Here is a 24,000-nt window from a genome sequence, read left to right as displayed (position 1 = left end):
TCAAAGTAAAGCTACCCTGGCCGCATAGTTTATCCGATCGTCATGAAACTTGGCACGCGTGATCTACAGACCAAGGTGGATCAACCGCCTTGATTTCGTCTTCATACGTCTAAGCGTTCGCCTGTGATAACCAATTAAATTCAGCGAGCGAAGGCGCCAAACAGGAAGTGCGCCTATCTTGGATATGCTGTGACGTATGAAAGCCATATTTGGTGGGATGACTTGAGACCCCATTCAAAGCACCCCCAATAAATTTGGTGTTATTTGGTCTGTCGATGGCTCTATAATTAGCAAAAACGTGAGTGTTGGTGAATGTATACTATTAATCGGAATAGCTCATCTTAAATTGCTTTAGGTCATGCCAAAAGGACATTTCAGAGTGATTTAAGATACAATGTTGATATTTAAAAAAAAAAATCTATTTATTGCCATTCTTGTAAAAGGTAATGATGTGTATGCCACAGCACGGCATTGTTCCAAGTCTGACGCATACAGTTCTAACATCATGATTTCAAACTCGATATTACTCAATTGTCGATTGACTGACATGAGATGGTCCGCAACGGAACACCAATGGTGTAATTCTAGGCTTGTCCGCATTGTTGTCTCACCTTGAGACTGGGTAATTCTTAGAGATGCCATGGTCCCGAGGGACAAGTACGGACTTACTCGCTGTTGAATACTATGGGTGTTCAGTTGTTATATATAGTAGACAATCACACGATGTTTCTCAGTGACGGTGTGTTTTGGATCATTTGTATTGACCTGAGCATTCTGGGTATTTCACTCAGAGGATCATATGACACCCCCACAAAGCAGGCGAAATACCGGAAGTAGAGTGGTGTGCGTGAGGCAACGAGGATTTTAATTAGAATGTAGTCCTATGGAAATCGCAGTTACACTTTCAACGGTAAGTGTGTTTAGACTTCGAATTTCGTCACATAATTTATATCATAGCCACCTAAGAGTTTACCAAAGATAACGTTGTTGTCCATTTCAATTTAATAAATGTTTCTGAATTTGGGGAGGTCTCCTTATGGAGGTTATGGGGTTATGTTTTCCATGTATTCCTGTAGGAAAAGGTTGTGGCTTACACTTTCATAAAGTTTGTATATTTACACTTCAAATTTCGTTACACCATTTATATCATAGCCACCCTAAGGTTTAACAAAAATAACAACGTAGTCCAATGTTATTTTAATGCATTTTTCGGAATTTGAGAGGTCTAGTTATGAGGGTAGGTTAGCTAACTGCAGTTCAAATGCTAATCGCGACTAGCATCGCTAGTTGGTTTTAACTTTACCGAGGCTGTTTATACTGAATTGCAACTGCTGTTATGAAGACAGTTTGGAGCCTGGCAGACGTGAAGGCAGTGAAAGGTAATGAAATGCATGGTCCAAGTAGCCTGGGAAGCCGTCTAGTTATGAGGGTAGGTTACCTAACTGCAGTTCAAATGCTAATCGCGACTAGCATCGCTAGTTGGTTTTAACTTTACCGAGGCTGTTTATACTGAATTGCAACTGCTGTTATGAAGACAGTTTGGAGCCTGGTAGACGTGAAGGCAGTGAAAGGTAATGAAATGCATGGTCCAAGTAGCCTGGGAAGCCGTCTAGTTATGAGGGTAGGTTACCTAACTGCAGTTCAAATGCTAATCGCGACTAGCATCGCTAGTTGGTTTTAACTTTACCGAGGCTGTTTATACTGAATTGCAACTGCTGTTATGAAGACAGTTTGGAGCCTGGTAGACGTGAAGGCAGTGAAAGGTAATTAAATGCATGGTCCAAGTAGCCTGGAAAGCCAAACTATGTTAACTGTAGCCTAAGTTTAATATGGAACGAGTACGTGTTGCTGATATCATTTCGCAACTCATCGAGCTAGCAAGTCAAGCTAGTCTACATCAGGCAGTGCATAGATAATATTATTACACTTTTTTACAGTCAATGAAGCACCAAGTGAAAGTCAATGTTTGCTTTATATCCAGTGGCAGTGGTGCTGATGTCGTTTGAATAAGTACAGTAAACTTAGTCAGAAGATCTAAAAATATTTGCATTCATGCTAGCTGTATGGTCTATGTGCCACCTATGAATCCCCCTGTTGCAAGCTGCTGCCAAGTAGGCTGGTCATGTCTAAAGCGTGATTATTTTCAATAACTACTCCTCCTGATTGATTGTCATTGACACCGTCAGGGTATGGCTTACCAAGACAGGGAGAAAGTAAGCTGTGTATGGCAGGTGCGTGTGGTAGGCTAGGCAAGGCAGTGCTATTCCATGTAAACTGCAGTGGTGGACTGCGTGATCGCTGGTCAGGCCACCCCCAACCAGCAAAATGTGACGTGATATATATCTATATGTCTATATACTGTATCTATCTAGGATATCTGTATATATCTATGTATCTATCTATAATCTGCACTTTTTACTGCTGAACCGTGTCTTGCCCGTTTCTCTTTACTCCTCTCTCATGTCAATCTCAAGGGGGCTTGTTCAGTGGTCCCCAACGTGACGCAATAGAGTACATTGAGGGGGAAAGAAGAATCATTGCAAACCTCAAATCATTGCAACATCAAATAGGCCTACAATGGATAACAGTTTAGATGAGTAGTACCTAATGCAAATTTGTTTAATAATGCAAACCTTGCAATACGGCCTTTAACATATGTGATATTTTGGATACCCATTTCATTGCAGAGGATAGGGTAATTGTGTTTGAAGGGGACGTGACTTAACATAGGCTATAATTAACTATTTTTACGACTTGATTCAAAGCAAGGTCGGGGGCATATATTTTTTTTTTACAGTTAAGAGTTTTCCGACACTCAATGTGTCGCTACCATGGCAGGATTTTTCTGCTTGGCTTTCGTTATGAAGCTTGACTTGACCTGTCATCGATGCTGCCCCGTCAGTGCAAACTACGCATATCCCTGCTAACTTAACTGGAAAGCTATACTGGACGCGTAACTGAAGCGTTCCGTTCGCGACGCGTACAATTCATTTTAGATGACTGGTCCATCTCCCACATCTGTTATAGCTACTTTAATAGTGGAAGCTAATTCAACACTTCAGTTCTGCACCGGATGTAGCTCCCCTGTACGCTCATGATTTGTAAAGCAGGCAACAATTCTGTTACCCTGAACATCTCATCTCCGGTAGCATTGTCCAGTTCTTTGCCAAATAAAATGATCTGAAATCTCATCATCCACGTATCTCACGTTAGCGATCAACTGGCAAGGCCAACTGGTCAGTGGAGTTTTTCCATTTCTTATGCAGCATCTGGCCCTAGCATCACTTTAACCATTTGCAGGCTAGAATGAGCGACTCTGTTAAATTGTGTGGCTTTTTTAAATTTAGCAAACAAATCTGAAAAACGAGCCACACGCACGATAGAAAGCATAGCATTCAGTGTCTTTGTTCTGGTGCAGCACATTCCGAGGTTCATGTGGAAGCGAATGCACTCTCTTTAAAAACATATCCATTGCGTGCACCTGCATTCTGCCGTCTGCTGTCAATACAGAACAACAAACAAACAAACTTAATGTTAACGAAGTTGTTAACATTACGCCCTGAAGTAAAGTAAACTGTAGCCTATTGTTGTTTGTGCTGCAAAGAAAACTTGAATTGATATAATTGCAATATAATTATTATGGCCAAATTTCTTTTTATGAAATGATATATCAAAGCAGGTAGAAGTAACTGTAGTCACTTGACATTTATGAGGATTTAAATATTTCCATCAGGGCAGTGGTATAGAAATTCTTCAGTGGAGGGACCACACTAGTTAATCACGCCATCAACACCTTCTTACCTTTTCTTCTGTTATTACTATTCTTTAACTTTATGGTAGAAAGTGAGTCCAGCAAATTGAGAACCTAGGATCCTGTTTATGTTTATGAATGTGACTCCAGTATATGTTGAGACATAAGAGTGGAAAAGGGGGTTACATTTATATAATGCAAATGATTATGTTAACAATGTCATCGAATATGTTGTACAAACAAGAAGAGCGAAATGGTAAACTTTTAAGAAATCATCATCCACATCATGATGCTGTGTGGGGTTATGGACTTGACAGTTTTGCATGGAATTGCCCATGCAGTATATACATATTTAAGCAATATAGCACGAGTGGGAGTGGGTTGTTGCTAGATATTCCCACGGGTGTTGTTCGGCCGTAGCCTCCGGCCTCGAGGCTACGGCCGAACAACACCCGTGGGAATATCCAACAACAACCCACGATTACGAGTGCTATATTGCTTTTATACAACAATTCTACCACTTCTTTTTTGTGCTAATTTCCCATTATCATGTAAACGTTTAAATCGCTAAAACTGTCTTGTTTGTAGAACTAACTTCTCTCCGCCACAAATTTCTACTTCATGCAGGACAAACTGCCGTTACTAGTTCTAAATGGATGGTTGCTATGGCCAAAGGCCAGTCGTTAGTTCTAAAAGCACGTTGCTATGGCCAAAAGCCAGTCGTTAGTTCTATCTCTCCCGTTGTCAAGCAATGTAGAATCTAGCCTAATAAACGTTAGCTCGCATTGCGTCTGGTTAGGACATGCTTTTAGCTTTGAAACATCACTATTTTACTTAGCCTACATGCCATCCAACTAGCTAATATCCACCTCCGTCATATTCTATGTTCTGAGCGTCTGTATTTCAGCTTGGATGCAACGTGACAGTTCGGTTTACACTTGACAATTTGACATTGTATCGCGGAGTGATTTATTATTAGCTGTGAAAAGTCCGAGTGGATTATCGTGGGATATCTCAACTCATGGAACGTCTCTCGGCCAATCAGAAACAAAGAAACCGCTTCATAGAACCCAATTGTTGTATAATAAGATTTGACACATTGCAGTTTTTTAATGGTGGGGTTATTTATAAATCAAAGAATTGTGGGTAGATGTGGGTGAACTGTGCAACATGCAGTTTGTGGACATGAGGCAGACGTAACAGACAGATATTTGTGTTTGAGGGGGTGATGTGTATGTGTGTGTGTAAGTGTGTGTGTGTGTGTGTGTTTATGTGAAAGTCTTCGTTGCTGGTCAACTCAGCGACATGCAGTTTGTGGACAAGAGGCAGATGTAACGGACTGACGTTTCTGTTTGAAAGAGTTGTTTGTGTGTGTGTGTGTGTGTGTGTGTCTTTGTTGCCGGTGTACAGTATTTCTGAATATGAATGCTGTCTGGACAGGAAATGGCACAGCTTTTATCACATGCAACCAATCCAAAATCGATTTCATATTCAGAAACGTTAACCAGTAACAGCCTGGTTGCTTTGACATATCAAAACCAAATTTTATCCTATTACATCATTTGAACAGGTGAGTCGTCCTGTTTATTTTACCATCCATTTGAGGCTATAACACATTGCAACTTATTTAACAGTGAGTAAACTGCGGATGTTCCCGCATAACAGAATAGCTATAACATTAGGCTACTCGTATTTGTTCTAGAAACATGCCTAGTTCCTTAGGCTCCCTCCTTCCTTCAGTGGTTACGTGTTTCATGCTGGCTACACGTGAACAACTCATACTTAATTCAACACAAGGTCTACAGACCTTAGAGGTGTACATTTCATTTTCATACATCAAAGCGTTAGCCCTTGACAGCCAATCAAATTCTATGTTGAAGCGTCCAAACAGGAAGTGAGGTCAAATCTCGGAGACACTTTGAGGTATTGAGACCATATTTGGCGGCATGATTTTGGACACCATCCAAAGTAGCCTCAGTAAATGTGTTGTAATTTGGCCACTAGGGGGCGCCGCAATTAGCAAAAATGCATTTTGGCTCATATCTCTTTACGTCTTTGGGATGACATCTACATTTTTACATTGGAGGTGCTCTGGGCCATACCACTGATGAATCTAGGCAACTTGTCAGGTCAGTGTAAGAATTCGGCAATCGAGGGCAACGCCGCCAAACTCGAAGCAGCTTCGCGTCTTGGCCAAACTTTGGCGCTTTGACCTGAGGACAAGCGGTCGTGTCTCCTACCGGGCGCTGTCGTGGCGCGTCTGAGCAAGCACACTTCGCACTTTCCCACCGGGAAATGCATTCTAGTTTTGTGTTGCAGTTGCATTAAAGCTACTGGCAGTCACACATTAAAAAAATAAATGGGAGAGAATGATTAATGTAGTAAAGCAAAACTTAGAGCAATGGCACACAAAGCAAATGATTGAAGTTGCAATGGCACGGCACAGCTTGCCCATGCATGAATGCAACTCCAGTTAGTGAGATGTTTATTTGGGAATTGCTGAGATTGCAAGCAGTGGTTGTGTCTAAGTGGTTTGTGTGTGTGTGTGTGTGTGTGTGTGTGTGTGTGTGTGTGTGTGTCTGTGTGTCTGTGTGTGGGTGTGTGCGTGTGTGTGGGTGTGTGCGTGCTCGCGTACACTTGTTTTGTCACGTGCCCATGTGTCAATGTATACAGAGTACAGTTTTGGCGAGCCCCTTGGCCCCGTAAGCGCTGCTGTAGCATGCCTCCCACCAGAACGCTCCGTCCTGTCCTGACACGGATGGGCTGAAGGGGCATGGTGGAGGCGGGGGGTGGGGGGGTGGGGCAGATGATGGTGGTGGTGTTGGTGGGAGGGTGGAGGGGGCTGTCCGTCTCACCTGTAGGCGGGCCGTCACCTGGATTGACTCCCTCGGTGGCGTGCCAGGCTGCTTGCCTGCTGATCAAAGCCTGTTGCTTGCTCACTCACCCCCACCCCCACCCCCACCCCCCAGCCAAACCCCACCCCCCCCCCCGGCTTCGCGCGGACACAAAAATCCGCACACTGCTGGCATTGGGGTAGGGCTGCCCGGGGCACTTCTGGATGGCAGTAATGTAGGCTAATGTGCGGCAATCCACTCAACGTGTGCATGTATGCGTGCATGTCGAGGTATACGTGCGTGCACTGGGTGTTTTCTGGCACCTGTGCTCATACTCGTGAGGGGATGGTGGTTGAGGTATCGCAGACAGAATGTTATTTCACACGAACATCTTGTTTTCTTTTGATAATCTTACCAGGCTTAAAAACAGCTGTCAGCAAGAGCTGTGGTTCTGCCTTGAGAGCTACTCAGGTCTCAAATAATCAAATTGCACCTATAATGGATTTTCAGGAGTTTAGCAAATAAGGTCATGCAACTTCCCCTGTTTACGTTGTGTTTACGTTGCGTTTACGCTGCGTTTACGCTGGGAGATTTTCCTCTCTTTTGACTTGTGCCAAAGGCAAAGCCCCGGCGCATGCCTCCCCTCTTTGTCTTAGACTTGGAGTAAGGGCTTGCTTGCCTTTCCATGGGAGGCAGGATCTGAGGGCTTTTGGCCCAGTGTCACACCTCTCTCTCTCAGGTGGATAATTATGGATCTCCACCCTTCCAGTGCTTTAAGATTTCGACTTTAAAGGATGGAGAAATTCCAGCCCCCGGAGCAGTGCTTTGGCTCAGTGCACGAGACGATCCGGCATCCCTCCTCTAATCTCAGGCCTCCATTGAAATGAGTTTTATGCAAAGTCTTTTAATGCAAGCAGCGGAGGTGAGCTGAGGTTGGGTGAGGTCACACCGCAAGTATTAGTGCTGTGTTCTAAATGCCAAGTCACTTGCACTTTGAAGGAGAGGAGCAAACGCACACCAACATCGAGGTGCAGGCGACTAGGAATAAAACGTAGGAGAGACATGCCGCACACTCCAAGTTATAAGCTAGTTACTTTATTAAGGCGATAACGTTTCCTCAGATCGATAAGACCGCTTGCACTTTGCTGCTACACTTATATGTAATCGGTTCCAAAGACTACTGTAGAGAATAGTAGTCTGTCATGTAAGAACAAACACAAATCACAAGCACACGCAAAATAACAGTCAAGCACAAGCAACAGTGACAAAACAAGAATCTCGGCATTTCAGTGAACAGAACGTGGTCAAAAAGTCATACCTTCGTCGTTATCCTCACTATCTCTCTTCTTCCTCTCTTGACTTTGCTTGAAATGTTATTCTAATCTATGAGAGTGGTACTTAATTGCTGCACTAACATATATCCTAGTGCCATTGCACCTTTATCTACAGTACCTTTATTGGGACTTGATGGTTTATTATTCACTTTGGTTAAAAGAGTCAGCTGAATGACCTAAATGTAAAGTTGAAGGTTGAAGCTGAAGGTTAGCTGGACAGGACAAGAGAGACATCAGCTGGTCAGTGGCTCTCCAGCCATAGAGCTTCTCTTTTAACACATGCAACTTATAATAACGTTATGCATCAAGTTATAAGACAGAATTAATGGAATAATTGATTACTGTGCACATACCATACAAGTACAGTGGGCTTAACAACAGAGCCAGCGCTGGCACAAGTGCGCCAGTTTAGACATATCCAAAAGTATAGTTGCTACATTTGACTGATGCGTGTGTCACGTATTCTCACATTCCAGGGGCATTAAGTGCCTCTCCTCTCATCTGTTGTGCCTCTCAAATAAAAGCTGCTTCTTGGCAAAGACTCGGAGAGATTACTGCATGTTGATTCATAAAAAAAATCGAGAGGAAAAGCGTACGGTTCAAATGGTGCAGTCATCGGTTTTCTTAAGACCGTCAGATTGTCTGCGGAGTTTACAGACTACTCAAAGCGTGACTGCTTTTGTGTTTGTTTTACATCATGTGGCTGTGTATACAGCGTAGGAATAGGAAATGTGTTGAAGTATCTGCCTTTGTCGCTGTCTCTCTGTGGAGTGTGTGAGTGTATCCCTGTACTTGTGTGTGTGTGTGTGTGTGTGTGTGTGCGTGTGTGTGTATGTATGCCGTGTCCTTGTACGGGCCATTTGAACGGGTTATTGCCTGTGCAGTATTTTTGTATTTGTTTGTGTGTATGCAACGTGTGTGTGTGTGGATGTGTGTGTGTGTGTGTGTGTGTGTGTGTGTGTGTTTGTGATACAAGGTACAGAATTAACCTGGCTCAATTCTAATTTGCACACCTGCTGTGTTGTCTTGGTCGAGCAGGATTGAGATCATCCCAATCCCTGGCAAGGCATTCGTCTTGGCCTTACTTACTCCCTCTCCCGCTCCGCCGCGCTCCCCGGCTCTCCGGTGTCTGTCTGTCTGTCCGTCATCCGTCAAAACCTCTTCCCTTCGCTTCCCTCTCTTTCCTCTGCTGTCAATCTTGCTCCTGCCGTGCAGTAAGCCGACAAGGCCAAGTTTCCTTTGTTTGTTGTTGTTGTTTCTTTAACGGCCTCGTCGTGTTGGAACTTGTCAATCCTCTCTCTCCGCGGCTCCCATCCCAGTCCGAGCTCGTCGGGTTGGCCTTCGGGCCTCAAGGCTGTCATAACTTGCATAACGCGCCTGTGAAACCCATTTATTATCCATCCTGGAAGGACACTCTAAACACTACAAAATAAACAGTGATTGTTTATGTAGAGGCAGGCGGGGTGCTTGTTAAAGGTACTTTTTTTGTGACGTGAGAAGAGACATATAGGAGGAGATGAAGACCATTAAATGAATGAGTTAAATTAATGTTTACATGAAAGGCTTTCAAGAGCAGTTAACCTTATTATAATAGAATAATAGTACTTATTCATATTAAAACATACAAAGGCAGCACCTTAGTTATACGCTCACAGATGTGTTTGACTGTGAATGTCTGTAATCCTGAAGAGCAAGGATTGGGTCTGTAATAACAATATGCTGTTTTTTTTTTTAAAAATGCAATATCACATTGGTGGATACCGGTCGGTACCAGTAGTTCTGTTGAGCAACTGCATAGCAGGCCTCTGACAGCATTCATTCACAAATAATGACTGGATGAACATTTTGAAATCCGACTCCATCAAAGTGCTATGATTTATGCCTTGTGTGTGTGTGTGAGAGTGAGAGAGAGAGAGAGAGAGAGAGAGAGAGAGAGAAAGAGAGAGAGAGAAAGAGCGATGGAGAGAGACAGAGAAAGTGAGACTAAAATTTCCCCTTCTTGGCGAGTATCGCCTGATGCATTAATTGCTCTGTAGTGTTCTATTGTGGGAAACCTGCTGGCATTTGGCGAGATTTGAGTACTCAGACAAAGAAAGCTTCCCCCATTTTTTACAATATATTATTCTTCCGTCCCCAAGCACAAAGGAGCTTGTTGTGCCAGGGTGACACCAGGCCAAGAGGCTGAACTTTAATGACTTCATGATCCCACCCCCCCCCCTGCGTTTTTCCCCCCAAGGCTTAAAGCCATTCTCTCTCTCTCTCTCTCTCTCTGCGCTCCAACCGACTCGGCTGTGAACGAACCACACACTCACCCACGCACTCAGCAAGTTTCTGTTACCACCGACGACAAACACACAGGGCCATTATTCGCCTTGTTGCAGAATCGCACCGTTTTAGTGTGAGCGGTGGAGAATTGCCAGGGTGCTGTCATCCAGAATGCCAACAGAGGGCAGCGCATCCTCCCGCTCTCACTGGGGTGGGGGGGTGGGTGGTGTTCGCTCTACGCTCGCTGGATTTGAGCAGGAGAGGCTGGTCAGTAGGAGGAGGAGGCGTGGGAAGCAGACTCTGGCTCTGGGGCCATGTGGGGTTCGATATGGGGGGGGGGAGGAGGGGGGGGGGGGGCAAGTTGAGATGCTGGGCTAGGCTGTGGTGGAAATACCTCAGCTCACCATGTGAACTGAGACGGCTCCGACTCTGTCAGTGCACGGCGGCGGTAATCCCGTTCCCCGGTCCGTGAGAGAGCAAAAAGTGTGTTTGCCGACTATGCCCCCGTTGCTTTCCCCGTTTCCCTGGGAGACGGTCTACTCTGCCGAGGGCTGTGGAGTGAACTGCTGGGGTCGACCCTGTTTGGATGGCAGCTGTTCCCCATCCAGGTTGTGTTACCGGGCCTTTGCCTAGGTAACGGTTGCTAGACACTTTGAAGCTTGCGCTCACACTCCCCGCTCTGTCCCACGTTGGAGCTGACAGCTTAGCTGCAGCTCAGTAAGGACCTCATTATTGGATTATCTCCAGCATAGAGCCGTGCATTCATTCACTCACTCACTCATCGGTTCACTCATTCACTCATTCACTCGTTCCATTCGCACTTTCGTTTAATTTTCACACCGCAGTAGATGAAGATGACTCAATATTGGACCCTGCTCAAACTGTGCTGCACACGGGCATTAAACTGTCATTGAAAGTTTGGATATGCGGTTGCCTTGGTTATGCTTGGAATGCTGAAGGTGTTTTATTGCCTGCCTATCCACTGTTCTACTGATTGCTTCATCAGTGGAGGCATCCAGGGGCAAGAGGAACATGCTTCTGGAGGCTTCTGCTGTCAGGGCCCCATTCACTCTCCCAGTATGCAGTAGGCCTTACAGCATGTTGGCAGCCTGACATGGACTGCTGAGTACATAGACAGTCCCCAGTAAGGGTCATGTGTCCCTACTCCCTACCTTCCCTAACAAGGTGGGTGGGTGGGGGTTAGGAGGACTGAAGGCCAGGTGAGAGAAGAGGTGAAAAAAAGATTCAGATATCATATTGCTCACAGTGGGCAGAGCTTATGCATCTATTATATCGGGGCTTGATTTGAATATAAGAGTGTGTGAATGCGGTGAAAGGTCTTGATCCCTGGTCCTTTCAAATGCCACTAGATGGGGTGTGAGATAACCTACTGCATTGGAAAGACAATAGCCACCCCTCCAGCCCAACATCAGCAAGTCCTCTTTACCAGAGTGAAGAAAGAAGTTGCATTGTACATTAACACATCGAATGGCAAAGGAAAGTCACTCTTCTGGTTATTCATGACTGGCTTGGTATTGTAGCCAGCGGTAGTACGGATATCATGGCCATGGAATAATAGTAGTTTGTTTCCTCTGAAAGCAGTAGTCATCATGGCAAGAAAACATGTCTCATAGCAGTGTTCTGGTTCATTTGGCGTATCTGTTACCTTGATTATGTATTTACCGGTACCCATTTATTTCTATGAGATGAGTCATCCTGTTCTGGAGAGAGTGCAGGTGTGAGATCTTTATCGAAGAGACAGATATTACACTTACAAAGACAGTGTTGCATTTCTAAATAACTCACTCAATGTTTGTCTTCTGTAGTTTGATCCCTCTAGCAGCGCTGTCTGGTAGACCTTAACTCTTCATTGATTTAGGACAAATTGTAGTTTGATGCCTGTGGTATTACAGTCTTTTGGACGAGTCACACTAATGTAACCGAGAGTGTCTGATAGCTAACCCTAATGGCTTAATTTGGCATGACTCAGCTTGTGTCAGTTCAGTTGGGCTGTCTCACCTTGACTCAGAAAATTGACAGAGTTGGCCAATCAACTTTCTAACGATCTTCTCCACTGTGGTTTGGTTGATGCCTGCAAGCTTTAAGAGTGTTGTCTCAAGGAGAGAGCGAGAGCGAGAGAGAGAGCGAGAGAGAGAGAGAGAGAGAGAGAGAGAGAGAGAGAGAGAGAGAGAGAGAGAGAGAGAGAGAGAGAGAGAGAGAGAGAGAGAGAGAGAGAGAGAGACTCATACACATACTTGTTTTTGATGTTAATTTAGATTGTGAAATTTGGATGATATGGTAGGGAGGAATGTGTATTTAGTTGCCAATCACCTTGCCTTCTGTGTAGGTGTAGCAGACATCAATCAAATGGCTTCTTTACAAGAGTGTGTGTGTGTGTGTATGTGTGTGTGTGTGTGTGTGTGTGTGTGTGTGTGTGTGTGTGTGTGTGTGTGTGTGTGTGTGTGTGTGTGTGTGTGTGTGTGTGTGTGTGTGTGTGTGTCTGATTGTGTAATTATGTGTGCATGTTCTCTGAGACTGTGTATTCAGGGCCGTACTCTCAAAGAATCTTATAGGACGTCATTTTCAGAACCAAAGAGGAAACTGGAAATGGTCGAAGGAAATTGTGAAGCTGTCTACTGTATGCGCTGTTGAAAATGTAACAATTGATTGTAGAACTACTGTTTTACATTGCATTACATTTGGCTGATGCTTTTTAACCAAAGTGACATGGTAAAAAAAAAATTAAAAATTAAGCTTTTAAGAGCAATTCTTCTAACAGCAAATTTTAAAACAATGGTGGCCTGATATCCCCAATACTGTTATTAGAATGATCGGTTGCATTGATAGGGATCAGATGATGAGTTGCTGATGAGACTGAGACCATTGTTGTAGTGAGACCATCAGTCAAGATCACTGTACAATACATTGATAATACATTTTGATTACATTTCCCATTCCTGGTTAACATCTCCTATGGACATCATGTGTCAAGGATGTGACAGTAGGCCCACAATAGGCGCCTACACTTAGTAGCTGATCAAAAGTCCACATATGATTGAAAGAATTATCATCAGCCTGGGAATTAGGATCCTTACAATCTTAAGGCTAAAAGGAGCTCCTAAATGGCGAATTTTGCAGAATCTCCTAAAAATAATGGGCTTGTCAGTCTTGACTTAAGACTCCTAATTGTTTGACTAAGAGTAATTCACAAAGCATTTTCGTGCTAAACGTCTGGGAGAGCTTAGAAGTAGTCAAGAGGACTACTTGCGTAGTCACCAAGACCAATTCACAAAAGATTGGAAAAGTATCTAATAGTAGGCTAGTTTGTATCATTCCACATGTCAATGTTTTGAAATGTACATGCAATCGCTTACACAACACCTTAATCACCTTGGAATTATGCATTTTGTAAGGGTTACAATAACGCCACCAACTACCATTTAAACAAAACCACTTGTGATCAAAATGTAAACTAACTGTAGGTCTGTAATTTATTGCTATTCAAAATAAATTTGGTTACCTCCTATCTATGCAAATGTGTCGTTATGCAGGTGCATTTTTATTAACTTTGTAAAGACACTGTGTCAGTCAGTTTTGTATTCCGTTACTGTTTCTTTTGTGGCCAGCCATCGCTATTTATTATTGACTTATCTGTCGTCCTTTGCGGTAGCCTTTTCATGCGGTGCATACCTCCTCACTGGCAGAGACCTGTCACTCATCAGACTATCATGGAGGTAACTGCAAGCAAGCTCGTGCATGAGAATTGACGTCAACCTAGCAGTCCTTATCTTAAGAGTTGTCATTTTTCCTTACCAAAAGTTGGTCTCAGCAGCTTTGTGAATAGGTTTTTAAGAGACAGCTTATTGCAATTTTCGGAACATTCTTTGCGGTAAGATAAAAACACGTTTTGTGAATACAGGCCCAGGTCTGTGTGTGTGTGTGTGTGTGTGTGTGTGCGTGTGTGTGTGTGTGTGTGTGTGTGTGTGTGTGTGTGTGTGCATGCACACCTATACACTACAAGTAACCGGAGGTGCTGAGTTCTTTGTGCTCGTGTCAGGAGCCAGCTTCGACACATCCCAAACAGCTCCCAGTACCCCCCACCCCACCTCCTCCTCCACCACCACCGCAGATGACGCAGACACTCTTACTGCCAACTCTTAATGAAGCCCTTTCATGTCTCCCGCCACTCACTCACTCACTCTCTCCACCTCTCCATCCCACCGGCATGGCTCTATCATTACTGCCACGTTCCCACTGCACACCATGCCTCTCTCTCTCGCTCTCTTTCTCTCTCTCTCGCTCTCTCTCTCTTTCACAGGCCCAGGGTGTTAACACGTACCCACCCACGCCATTTGGAAAAGGGGGACTTTCTTTTTCTTTTTTTCCCCCTTTCTTTCCTTTTCAAAAGAAGCTCATAAAATATTGAAGAAGGGGAAAAAAACAGACATTTAATGGAGGCATTTCGTGCCTTGACATGACTGACACAAACAAGCCTCCCAGTGTTTTTGGAGGCCTTCAGGTGTCCATTCTTTAGTCGTCCGTCACGTCCTTATGGGCCACTGGTGGTTATGGGAGGGTGTGTGTGTGTGTGTGTGTGTGTGTGGGGGGGGGGGGGGGGGGGGTAAAATTGCTGTTTACAGAAATTCAAAAATTAACTTGGCATTTAGAGATCACATAAATGTTGAGCTCGTTACGACTTTGTTGACTCTGCGTGTTGTGATTGGGGCTGTGGCTGAGCGCTGTTGGCGTGTTCAACCCCGGAGGATGCTTTGACACCTGCTCATTAGTTTGTCTGTTTCTGTGTGCATATGTGTTACTTTTATCTGTCCTGAAGGAATGTCTTCCTCTCCATTTAACTCACTAAAAGCAGCATGTACACCATGTATGTAGCACGTGCGGCAAAAGCGTGCGTGCGTGCGTGTGTGCATGTCTGTGTGTGTTTGGTTGCTAGATGATACTCATTCATCAGCCCCTCTCTTGTCCAGTTTGTTGCTGAAAGTATGCACTTGTCTGTTAGTACAGTAAGTGTGCAGCCAGTCTCTCAACTAACACTTAGAAAAAGCCCAGCGAGTGTCCTCCACTCCAGCACAGTCTCTCCTCGTGACCTACAAATGGTGCCGTGCAGCCTAGTTAACACGCCCGCGCTTCCCTTGTCTCTGCCCTAGCTACATGACGGCCATGACGGACTCCGAGGAGGACTCAGAGAAGGAGCGAGAGGCCGAGGAGGAGGAGGAGGAGGCCGGGGCCGAGGAGGAGCACCGGGAGGAGCCGGACGAGCTGACCGCCCTGCTGGAGAGAGCGGACGCCCTGCACGCCGTCGAGACGGAGAGGGGGGGCGGACTGGCCCCGCTGCTGGAGAGGAGAGACCAGGTGAGTGTGTGGGAGCAGATAGGACGTTGGAATTACTCTCCTAAACCTAGCAGGAGCCAGCTGAAGCACGCTGCTTGGCCTCAGCCATCACTTCTCTAAATACAGGCCTGATAGACCAGGCGTGATGCCTGAATTCAGGCTTGAGCTCGGGCCATGCACGATGTCAAGAAAGGCTACTCTCTATATTGCCTTTGAATGTATTTGATATTTTCAGGCACAGATCATTTCCTGTCTATCAGCCCTGCTGATATATGTGCGTCATCAGACGACCACACTTGGTGGGTTTAAAATATCAGGCATCGTTTAGCCACTGTTGTGAGACCTGGAGGAAGACACACAGGAGAGTGTGTCTTTGGCGCCACTTTTGTGTCTGATAATGGTGCACTTGAGTCTCTGCCCAGATAGTGGATATTCTCTGTGCTGCGTGCATGGACAGGGGCTAAGTCGTTAAACCACTACCTTGTTAGTTAATTGGTTGACTGGTTTGATTAAACTGCCACTCTTAATACTTCTCAGGAGCAAAGGGATAGTGAGCATAGTGAAGAGCAGAGCAGGGAAGAGACAGTGGACCAGCAGCAAACAATAGACCAGCAGCAGATAATGGACCAGCATCAGATAGTAGACCAGCAGCAGACAATAGACCAGCATCAGATAGTAGACCAGCAGCAGACAGTAGACCAGCATCAGAGAGAGGACGGCAGCGTTTACTCAGAAGCAGAGCTGGAGGAATGCCAGGTCACTCCGGTGCAGAGGCCAGGAGAGGTGAGTGCAGGATGAGGTGTGGAAACGAGGGGAGGTGGACACCAGACATATGGAGAGAGGGGAGACTTTGGTGTGAAGTCAGACTCCACTGCAGTTCTCCCATAACTAGTCTCTACTAGATAGATAGATAGATAGATACTTTATTAATCCCCAAGGGGAAATTCAAGGTCCCAGCAGCTTAAGACACCACACACAACATACACTACTAGGATAGTCCCACCCTCCCCAGGTGCCCCCCTAAACCACCTTGCAAAGATGGACTCCAACCAAAGGAGGGATTGTACACAGAGAAAAGGGGGTGTAGGGGCGCAGAGGTGGAGGGAGAGGTATCCCCAGATCAGGTCTCCCGCTGGGGCAGCAGCAGCACAGTAGCAGGCCTCTCTCCTCTCCTCCTCTCCTCCTCTCCTGGGGGTCGGCTCTCAGCTGTCTGGCTCAGGAGCTCAGGCTGTTGGGATGGCAACCAACCAGGCCCTCGTGTTTGCTTAGACAACAGCACCCTAGTCTAGATATTTGCCAGACTCTCTTAAGACTCCCAGGTTACACATGCTGGGCCCGATTGGAAATTAATTTAAATGAAGTGCAAAGTCAGACTACAAATGGAGACAAGTTGTCTTGTTTATAAGCTAAAGCTGTAGTGTGTGTTGAAGCATTTAGCTAACTCACCAATATTTGCGCTTAAGATACTGCTGTTGGTATTTGGCAGTAGACTGTAGTAAGCTTTAGTTACACTGTAGCCTTTATACGTTGCCCATCATTTTTACAGTATGATCAGAAGCATTCTTTAAAAAAAAAAAAGCTTCCCTCCTGTTCTAAGAGCTACCATTCAGTATCTGTAATTGGATTCATTTAGAAATTCACTAATGATAATTATGGGTTATTACAGACACACAGTGTCAGTCTTTTATCCCTTGCTTAACCATATTGATTGATTGATTAATTGGTTGATTGATTGGATGATATAATGGTTCCCTCTCTGATCTCCCGGCTAATTGCTGTAATCCCGTCAGCAGTTTAAAGGCGATGAGAGTGAAGGTGAGCTGAGCAGGGCAGAGCTAGCACAGGATCTGAGAGCGCTGCTACACAGAGCAGACTGCTTGCATGCAGTAGAGGAGGACCGAGCAGCCGCTCTGGCCATTCTGCTCAGGAGGAGACCAGAGGTTGGACGATGATGCCCACAGTTGAACCACTTATACAGTGTGTGTGTGTGTGTGTGTGTATGTTTGTGTATGTTTGTGTGTGTGTGTGTGTGTGTGTGTGTGTGTGTGTGTGTGTGTGTGTGTGTGTGTGTGTGTGTGTGTGTGTGTGTGTGTGTGTGTGTGTGTGTGTTGTGTGTGTGTGAGGGAGAGAGAGAGGTAGGGAGGCAGGGCAGGGCAGGGCAGGCTACTGTATGTAGTCTGTTGTGTGTGTGTTGTTTCTTGCATGCATAAGAGTAGAGGTGCATTGTCCTCTAATGGAGAGTCTTGTCCCTTGTCCAGTTTGGACAGAACGATGCGTTCATGTGGCGGCTGGCGCGGGCCTACTCTGACGCCCACGACAAGACCCAGGACAAGGAGGAGAAGAAGGAGATGGCCGAGTCAGGTAAGGACACTCTAGCAGGACTCACCGTCACCCCTCAGTCTTGTTATTTAGAGGCCATGTGCCATCCATTTAACTCCCACACCTCAGATCTCAGAGGATGTCAAATGCCACTGACATCTGTGTTTCACCTCTACCCCGTCCCCTTGGTATATTTACCTCCTCCGCCAAGGAGGTTATGTTTTCATCGGAGTTTGTCTGTCTGTATGTTTGCTCGCAAGATAACTCAAAAAGTTATGGATGGATTTCGATTAGATTTTCAGGGAAGGTCTGAAATGACCCAAAGACGAAACTAATACATTTTGGGAGTGATCACTATCCGTATCACTGTCTGGATCCAGGAGGCGGTTATGTTTTCGCTTGGCAGACGTTTGCTCTCTCTGAGTGCTTTTCCAGTGTTCTTTTTGAATCACTGAGGTGACGCTTCTAATGTCAAAAAAGCATGTCCGTTCTGTCACGGATGTCCACACAGATGTACTGTAAATGTGTATTTCATATCGACGCCTTATTAAACTTATCGCCTAAGTCATTTTTTTTCAAATTTCATTTTTTTTCATAAATCTTATCCTCTTTATGCCTGCCACCTCTGGTGAAATTGATAAAATCTTAAATTACTTAGAACATGTATTTTTTCCCAATAATTACAATTGCCTAAATCAATAGGTCTTGATAGTGTGACTTAGGCAAAATTCATTTCGCCTAAGTCAAAGTTAATTTGACTTAGGCAATTTTACATGTGTCTTAAAATGGCAACAAGGAGAAAGAAATTGTTCTCTGAAGATGAAGTTATTGACATGATCCAGGGGTCATACCCAACTGGTAAGTATACTGAGAATGTGTATAACATAGGTCAGGCTGAATAGTGATCAGTTATGTTTTGTTTTTATATTAAGTCAGCCTTGGGCTACTATAAGTGAAATAGCAAGCCCATGAAGCTATCATTCAGAATGGAGCAGCTACACAATCTGTAGCTACTAAACTTTGTCTTTTCAAAATGTTTCATCTAGCCTACATGGTTTTCTTCTAATATTTCCTTGTTTCTTTTCAAACGAATCATTGACTTGTAGGATCATCTAGCAGCTAGATCATATTATCCTTACCAGTTACTAACAAGTTAATTGCCAGTCCATAAAGCTACAGTAGTGTTTTTCTTGCATTAATGTAGGCTACCTTTAGCTTAGCTTAACATTAGCACCTTTCATACACTTGAGCTGTGAGAAATAGGGTACCTAACTGGAATTACATGAAGAATTCCTATAGTGTCTAAATGCAGCAAAGTCATTAAACTTTTCCTTTTTGAGTACACTCCTTCATGAAGACAAATACAAGTGACCAATAGACTAAATTGACCTAACCTAATTCACCTCTCCCCTTCTTCACTGCATCATAGGAAGCCACACTACTTACAGACAACATCAGCCCACCAAACCACTGTATCATCATACGACACTGCCCCATATACACAGCACACTGCCCCCCCCCACCCCCCATCACACACACACACTGCCCCTTACCAGCGTCTTATTAAGCTACATACAGTACATACAACATACTGCCCGCCACCCTCTGGATCATCAGTACGCCACTGCCCCCCATCACACACACACACACACACACACACACACACACACACACACACACACACACACACACACACACACACACACACACACACACACACACACACACACACACACTGCCCCTTACCAGCGTCTTATTAAGCTACATACAACATACTGCCCACTACCCTCTGGATCATCAGTATGCCACTGCCCCACACACACAGCACACTGCAACACACACACACACACATACATCATTCACCCCCTGCAGCTTACCCCCCCCCCTTGCACTTAAATGCTTTTGCACTTATCCTGCCCCTCTACAACCCCCCCCACCCCCCCTCCATATGCACAACAGGCGAAGGAACAAATTTCACTGCATTCTTTACTTTAGTAATGATATGCATGTGACAAATAAAACTCCTTGTATCCTTGTATCCTAAATCTAAATCTTTTCAATTGTGTATCCTAACTGTGCGTTCACACCGCCGGCGACTTGAGCTTCCAAAGATTCCGGAGGTCATTAATTTTCAATGGAAGCCGGCTTCTCTCAGCTGCCAGCAGCGACCAATCCGTCGGCGTCGCGTTTTGGGCGTCTTGAGCGACTAGAGAAAGTTGAAAATGGTTTAACTTTATGGTAATGAGCTATGACGCGGTTCAGCGACCAAACGACCAGCAACGAACATAGAATGCTACTACGTCAGAGCTGCCAAAGAATCCAAGCTGATCCCAGCTTCCCACAGCGTCCTTTACAGGGCGTCCTGAGCGATTTTGGAAGCTCAAGTCGCCGGCGGTGTGAACACCAGTAACTCCTGTCTCCCCTCTCCCATCATCTTGATTGGCAAAGCAGAAGGAGACATATTGGCTCATTTGGGACCTGTACTCGCCGTGGCAGTTACAGTGCCTTCTGTAAAGGACACCTTGAAATAAACCTTGCCTTCACGGCTGTATTGAAGAGCCCACAAGTCATGTACAGTTGGATCTCCAGCCTTTTTTACTGGTCTGATGCTTGGGAAGTAAGTTCCAGTCATTTTCAGGAAATCTCACAAGCATGATGATTTCCTGAAAATGACTTGAACTTACTTCCCATGACTTGCGGGCACTTCAATACAGCCGTGAAGGCAAGGTTTATTTCAAGGTCCCTTTACAGAAGGCACTCTATGGGTGAACTGCCACAGCGAGTACAGGTCCCAAATTAGCCTAGATTTCTTTGCCAATCAAGCAAAGGAAGTTCTAGGACCTCCAGTCAATGAAACCCATCATGCCTGTTGATTTTCATTACTTATTTTACCTTTGCCTCATCAAAGGCGTCTGCTAAATAACCATAACCAATAAGCAAGAGCCCAAAGAAGAAAAAGAGAAATGAAGATGATGGGAGAGGGGAGACAGGGGTTGGGATATATAATTGAAAAGATTTCAATTTAGTGTATTGATATTTTAAGATGTACATGCATTCATAGTATGTTTAGTTTGTCTATTATTGCATTATTCTTGACAGAGTTGAAGTTATGGAATTGCCTAAGTCAACATGGACATGTTCATGAAATTGCCTAAGTCATTTTGTATCTGTTATGATACATAATTTATTAAAATTATTATTACTATGTCAACAGTCATCAATTTGTATGGCCTTTTCAAAAAAAAGTGTCAATAAATATCATTCAGTTAGTTTTTGGTGAAGTTTTTTGTGTCTCCTGAAAAGTTGGAAAAAATGACTTAGGCGATTAGTTTAATAAGGCGTCGATATCTATGGGTGTCCAGTTCTGTAGAGAGACACCAGGGGTCAGCTTCCTCTGTAAGGAGTGGGAGCCTGGCGTGTGCTTTGGGGGCGGAACAAGCTGTTTGCTTCTGTTTGGAAAGCCAGCATGAAGAGACATTTGCCCACTCACAGGCACATACACCCCAGTGACGGACACAGACCCCCTCCGCCCTGGTCTTACCGCGGAGAAAGACTTGTTTCATGCTCAGAGTGAGACTTTATTTTGTTTGGTGTTTGTTTTTCCTTTTTATTATTATTATTATTATTATTATTATTATTATTATTTGACCATAGGGTAGCCCGATTTCCGACTTGGCTGTCTTGGACAGAGGAGCGATTCTGTTCCAAAACAGCCAGCTTCTCTCCGCAGCTCGCAGGCGTGCGAACATGTGTGGTGGAGCATGACGTTATGCCTTGGCACCGGCGGAGGTGCCTCCAACGTCACTTCTATAAAGAGCAACAAGGAGTTCTCTCACCCCGCTCGCTGTTCACCAGTCACTACACAAACACAATTCAGGGTGATTTGGCCCCAGGCCACATCACACACACACACACACACACACACACACACACACACACACACACACAGAACATACCCCCACCTAAGCTGTGTTCCATCCTTGCGAAGAAAACAGCCTTCGACTTTTTATCATTTGACCCTGTGCGAGTGTACGTGCGTGTGTGTGTGAGAGTCTGGCGAACTGACGCAGATGCTTAATCATGTCTAGATTTTCCATGGCATTAGCTGGAAGTGGCTCGACGTGCTAATTGCGGTCCACAGCCCAGCCTCTCGCTCCCGATTCGCCGCTAAATTCTACACTAAACTAGACTAAACTCTAAACACAAACGGATGTCATGCAGTGTGTGTGTTGGCATGCACTCTGTACCAAGATGTATTAGGACACATCAGTGTGTGTGTGTGTGTGTGTGTGTGTTTGTATGGGAGTGTGAGAGAGAGACTATGAGGACTGGATCGGCCTGTTCTTCTGTAATCCTTTGTCATTAAAGAGACGTTAATCACGGTCAGGCAGGTGCTTTTAGTGAAGGCAGCCTTTGTTGTCAAAATGTGGACAGTAATGTTATCGTAGCTATTTATAGGCCACCAGGCATCGCTCAGAGAAAATGATGCTTTTTCGTAGAAGTCGCGGATATGCTCTCGGCATGATAACCAGAGTGTGTGTGTGTGTATGTGGGAGATGGGAGCAGATATGACAGTGATGATGACAGAAATATTTGGAAGTGTGAATGACATCTGTCCTCTGATCCTTCAGGGAAGAAAGCAGGAGAAGAAGCAATCACATTGAACCCCAACTGTGCTGAGAGCCATCAGTGGTGAGTATTAAAGAAAGAAAACATTGCACTGCTGCCTTGGAACACACACACACACACACACACACAAACACATGGACATGCACAGATACATACTCTTTTCTGCCAGCGTCATGAGTATCATTGTCTGCCATAAATCACCTTGTTATGGACTTCTGACTAAGTCAGTACACACACACACACACACACACACCAACACAAACCCACACACACACACACACACACACACACACACACACACACACACACACACACACACACACACAGATATCTAGTGGTAACCCAGTGTTTCTGCATACCACCCTATGGTTGCTCCTGTACTTGCAGTAGATGTGCTGATAGTATCAGTGGCCTGCAGGAATGTTAACAGCAGCCGCCGTGTCTCCCGATAGCCCAGTGCAGACGCCTCTGCTGCTGCTGTTGCTGCTTACCCCTCTCCAGTTTTAACCACCTCCCTCACCTCATCACACACACACACACACACACACACACACACACACATGCACACATCACACGCATGCGCACACACAGACACACACACAGACCCACGTGCGCACACTGATATGCACACACACATGTGCACAGACACATATACACACACACACACACACACACACAGCAAGAAACATACACATACAGTACTACCCCGAAACCCACTACTATCCGCAACCTCTGTCGTCTCCACTCCATGCCTCCAGATCCCTTAACTGTCGGCCCACCTTTCATGGCACCTCAACGTCTCTTAGTCAGGATCAGTTGTTTAACTCACATGTGTCCCATTTGTCCCTGCAAACTCAGTGGCAGCATTTGAGGGGGGGGGGGGGGGGCATTTCAGGACTGAATAACAGCATGCCACATTCCGACAGTATTGTTGTCATGACTTTCCTCAAACGACGTAGGCAAAGCTCCTTCACCTATGTTGCCAAAGTCCCCGAGAGCCAGAAAACCTGGTTCACACACCACAAAATAATTTCCATCAGCTCATGCACATGCTCGTTAGAGTCCCCAGCTGAGGCGATGAGTCATTGTTTAGTTAATTAAAATAAGTGTTTTCATAAAGCAAGCTTATAGCTTAAAGTCCACATCCATGATAGGAATGTGTAGAGAATATTATTGCCACAGAGAGTGGTGGTTTGTTGCTATGGAGTCACACAAGAATGTAGAGTGTGGTTTTAATCTGCTTGTCACTCTTTTTATTCCCTGAAAGAAATTATCACATGGTTAATTGTCTGAATTGCTTCTTTGTATGCTTGTGTTTTTGTTTTGATGATACCCCCCCCCCCCCCACCTCCCCTAGTCACTTCTCTAGAGAGTACACACCATTGCTGTAGTCTCTCGCCTGGCGGCAGTGTTTTGGGCTTTGGCTGTGGTGCACTCTGTGGTGTAGTAGACTAACCAGAGGGGGGGCAGATACCCGTGATCCCACCCCACATTATGTGCCTCTCCCAGGGGATGATGT

At 45.0% G+C, this 24,000-nt stretch overlaps 1 protein-coding gene across 4 annotated transcripts in view; it reads left to right on the top strand.

Moving 5' to 3' along the window:
* Positions 1–24,000, top strand: part of LOC134063656 (regulator of microtubule dynamics protein 2) — a 48,479-nt gene that overhangs the window by 8,211 nt on the left and 16,268 nt on the right. For 3 of the 4 annotated variants that reach the window (XM_062519289.1, XM_062519290.1, XM_062519288.1), the window contains exons 4-8: positions 15,350–15,554; positions 16,071–16,316; positions 17,324–17,473; positions 17,792–17,894; positions 22,484–22,544. In XM_062519289.1, coding sequence (XP_062375273.1) covers positions 15,350–15,554; positions 16,071–16,316; positions 17,324–17,473; positions 17,792–17,894; positions 22,484–22,544 — 765 coding nt within the window. The remainder of the gene's footprint in view (positions 1–15,349; positions 15,555–16,070; positions 16,317–17,323; positions 17,474–17,791; positions 17,895–22,483; positions 22,545–24,000) is intronic. The other variant, XM_062519291.1, reaches the window with a different exon arrangement.

The sequence above is a fragment of the Sardina pilchardus genome, chromosome 18 (assembly GCF_963854185.1).
Source record: "Sardina pilchardus chromosome 18, fSarPil1.1, whole genome shotgun sequence".
Lineage (NCBI taxonomy): Eukaryota > Metazoa > Chordata > Actinopteri > Clupeiformes > Clupeidae > Sardina > Sardina pilchardus.
The sequence above is the reverse complement of the archived record's forward strand: the minus strand, read 5'-3'. Positions and strand labels throughout refer to the sequence as shown.